We start from the raw sequence: 2,500 nt of genomic DNA, 5'->3' as shown, positions 1-2,500 counted from the left end.
TGTTAATAATAATGTTAATAATGATGATAATGTTAATGATAATAATGTTAATGATAGTGATAATAATGATGTTAATAATGATGATAATGTTAATGATGATAATAATAATGTTAATAAGGATGTTAATGATGATGATAATGTTAATGATAATAATAATGTTAATAATAATGTTAATAATAATATTGATACTAATAATAGCAGCATTGATGTATAGAGAGTGTTCAGGTTGGTGTGTCAGTGTGAGGTGCTCTCTGATTGGTCAGTTTCTGTGTGGTAGCTGAAAGTGAACAGTGTGATTGAGGACGTGACCGCAGGCCGAAGTGTCATCACCTTCAGGGTCAACAAACAGCTGCTGGCTCAGGTTATACTTTCTGTCTCTAGACCTGTGACTGTCTGTGTCTCCTGATTGTCTTTCTGCCTGTCTGTCTCTCTGTGGTGAAACTGAATTCTGTGTGTGTGTGTGTGTGTGTGTGTGTGTGTGTGTGTGTGCGCAGAGAGTTTTGTCAGAGCTCCATGAGGATCCACAAACGTTTGGTTTGAAGAGTGAAATCCTCAGAGCCCTGCCTAGGGGGAGAACCCTGGTGGAATACAGGTAACCCCTCCCACACCTGTGCAGGCTCCGCCCACTGAGTGCCTCAACACAACTGATCTGTACTATTTCATATTTTGTAATATCTCTCAGCTCACCAAATATCGCCAAGAAGTTCCATGCTGGACATTTGAGGTCCACCATCATCGGTGAGACAGTTTTCACTCATTAATAATGCACAATATGCTGTTTATTCTTAACTGTAAATGAATATGCAAATGAATGCAATGTGTACTCATAAATAATTCATGTGTAAAGGTTAGAATTCAGCCGATTAATATTCAGAATGTTATAGAACTGTTATAGATGACATGCTTTCACTACATTGTAGTGTGTGTGTGTGTGTGTGTGTGTGTGTACTGTGCTGTAGGTCACTTCATCAGCAATCTGAAGCAGGCTCTGGGAAATGATGTCATCCGAGTTAATTATTTAGGAGACTGGGGCATGCAATTCGGTGTGTGTGTGTGTGTGTGTGTGTGTGTGTGTGTGTGACGTGTGAGACGTGTGTGTGTGTGACGTGTGAGACGTGTGTGTGTGTGTGACGTGTGTGTGTGTGACGTGTGTGTGTGTGACGTGTGTGTGTGACGTGTGTGTGTGTGACGTGTGTGTGTGTGACGTGTGAGACGTGTGTGTGTGACGTGTGTGTGTGACGTGTGTGTGTGTGTGACGTGTGTGTGTGTGTGTGTGTGTGACGTGTGTGTGTGACGTGTGAGACGTGTGTGTGTGTGACGTGTGAGACGTGTGTGTGTGTGTGTGACGTGTGTGTGTGTGACGTGTGTGTGTGACGTGTGTGTGTGACGTGTGTGTGTGACGTGTGTGTGTGACGTGTGAGACGTGTGTGTGTGACGTGTGTGTGTGACGTGTGTGTGTGACGTGTGTGTGTGTGACGTGTGAGACGTGTGTGTGTGATGTGTGTGTGTGTACACTGTTTTTTCCACAGTGTAATTGGCTTGTGTTTGTCAGGGCTATTGGGGGCAGGGTTTCAGCGGTTCGGCTCACAGGAGAAGCTGAAGGAGAATGCACTGCAGCACCTGTTTGAGGTGTGTGTGTGTGTGTGTGTGTGTGTGTGTGTACACCAGGAGTTTCCATCACGTCACTCACAACCTAATTCATAGAAGGTTCATAGAATTTTTACAAAGTTTGTAATCAATCAATTGGCAATAAAATTCCCAGAGGTCCTAATACACACACTATATACACGCCCACAGAAAGGGATGCCCCGCCCCTTTGTGGTGTTCTAGTCAATATTACTCCATGAACAAGTCCTCCATAATTATCACCAGTTTAATCATCTGTTCATCATCGAGTTCACACACAACTAGAACCGAGAGTGAACATGAAGTGTTTATTAACTCTGGATGAAGGACACAGGACACATGTGTTAGGAATAAAGCTGCTAAAGTAAAAGCTCTGAATAAATAAATGTTCTGTACAGAGATGCAGGACGTTGGACACACAGCTGGAGTTTTGTACTAAAGCACTGTTTAATATTTCACATCAACATAAAGGCCATAAAAATATTATAATTTAATGAGAAGTCCAATACAATGTCAGGTCTTCAACATGAACGTTACCTTCTGTCTTATCTCTCACTGAGGACATCAGGGGTTGTGCCTCTATCAAACAGTTTATTCCTCTGGACTGGTTTATGACAATAAGCTGTAATAGTGTTATTAATAATAAAGACCATTCTGTAACTGTGTGTGTGTGTGTGTGTGTGTGAGACAGGTGTATGTCCAGGTGAACCGGGAGGCGGAGCATGATGTGAGTGTTCGATCAGATGCTACAGAGTTCTACAGACGTCTAGAGCAGCATGAAGAGAAGGCAGTGTTGCTATGGAAACAGTTCAGAGAAATTACAGTGCAGGAGTACAAGAGGATTTACCAGGTAACATGACACTAATGAGCCAAT

The 2,500-nt window shown here is 42.6% G+C and overlaps 1 protein-coding gene across 2 annotated transcripts in view; it reads left to right on the top strand.

Moving 5' to 3' along the window:
- The window catches only part of rars2 (arginyl-tRNA synthetase 2, mitochondrial), an 8,855-nt gene that overhangs the window by 1,678 nt on the left and 4,677 nt on the right, over positions 1 to 2,500 (top strand). For both annotated transcript variants that reach the window (XM_060883093.1, XM_060883094.1), the window contains exons 5-10: positions 278 to 361; positions 495 to 592; positions 683 to 738; positions 960 to 1,043; positions 1,553 to 1,629; positions 2,318 to 2,476. In XM_060883093.1, coding sequence (XP_060739076.1) covers positions 278 to 361; positions 495 to 592; positions 683 to 738; positions 960 to 1,043; positions 1,553 to 1,629; positions 2,318 to 2,476 — 558 coding nt within the window. The remainder of the gene's footprint in view (positions 1 to 277; positions 362 to 494; positions 593 to 682; positions 739 to 959; positions 1,044 to 1,552; positions 1,630 to 2,317; positions 2,477 to 2,500) is intronic.

Source organism: Tachysurus vachellii, chromosome 12 (assembly GCF_030014155.1).
Source record: "Tachysurus vachellii isolate PV-2020 chromosome 12, HZAU_Pvac_v1, whole genome shotgun sequence".
NCBI classification, from domain to species: domain Eukaryota; kingdom Metazoa; phylum Chordata; class Actinopteri; order Siluriformes; family Bagridae; genus Tachysurus; species Tachysurus vachellii.
The sequence above is the reverse complement of the archived record's forward strand: the minus strand, read 5'-3'. Positions and strand labels throughout refer to the sequence as shown.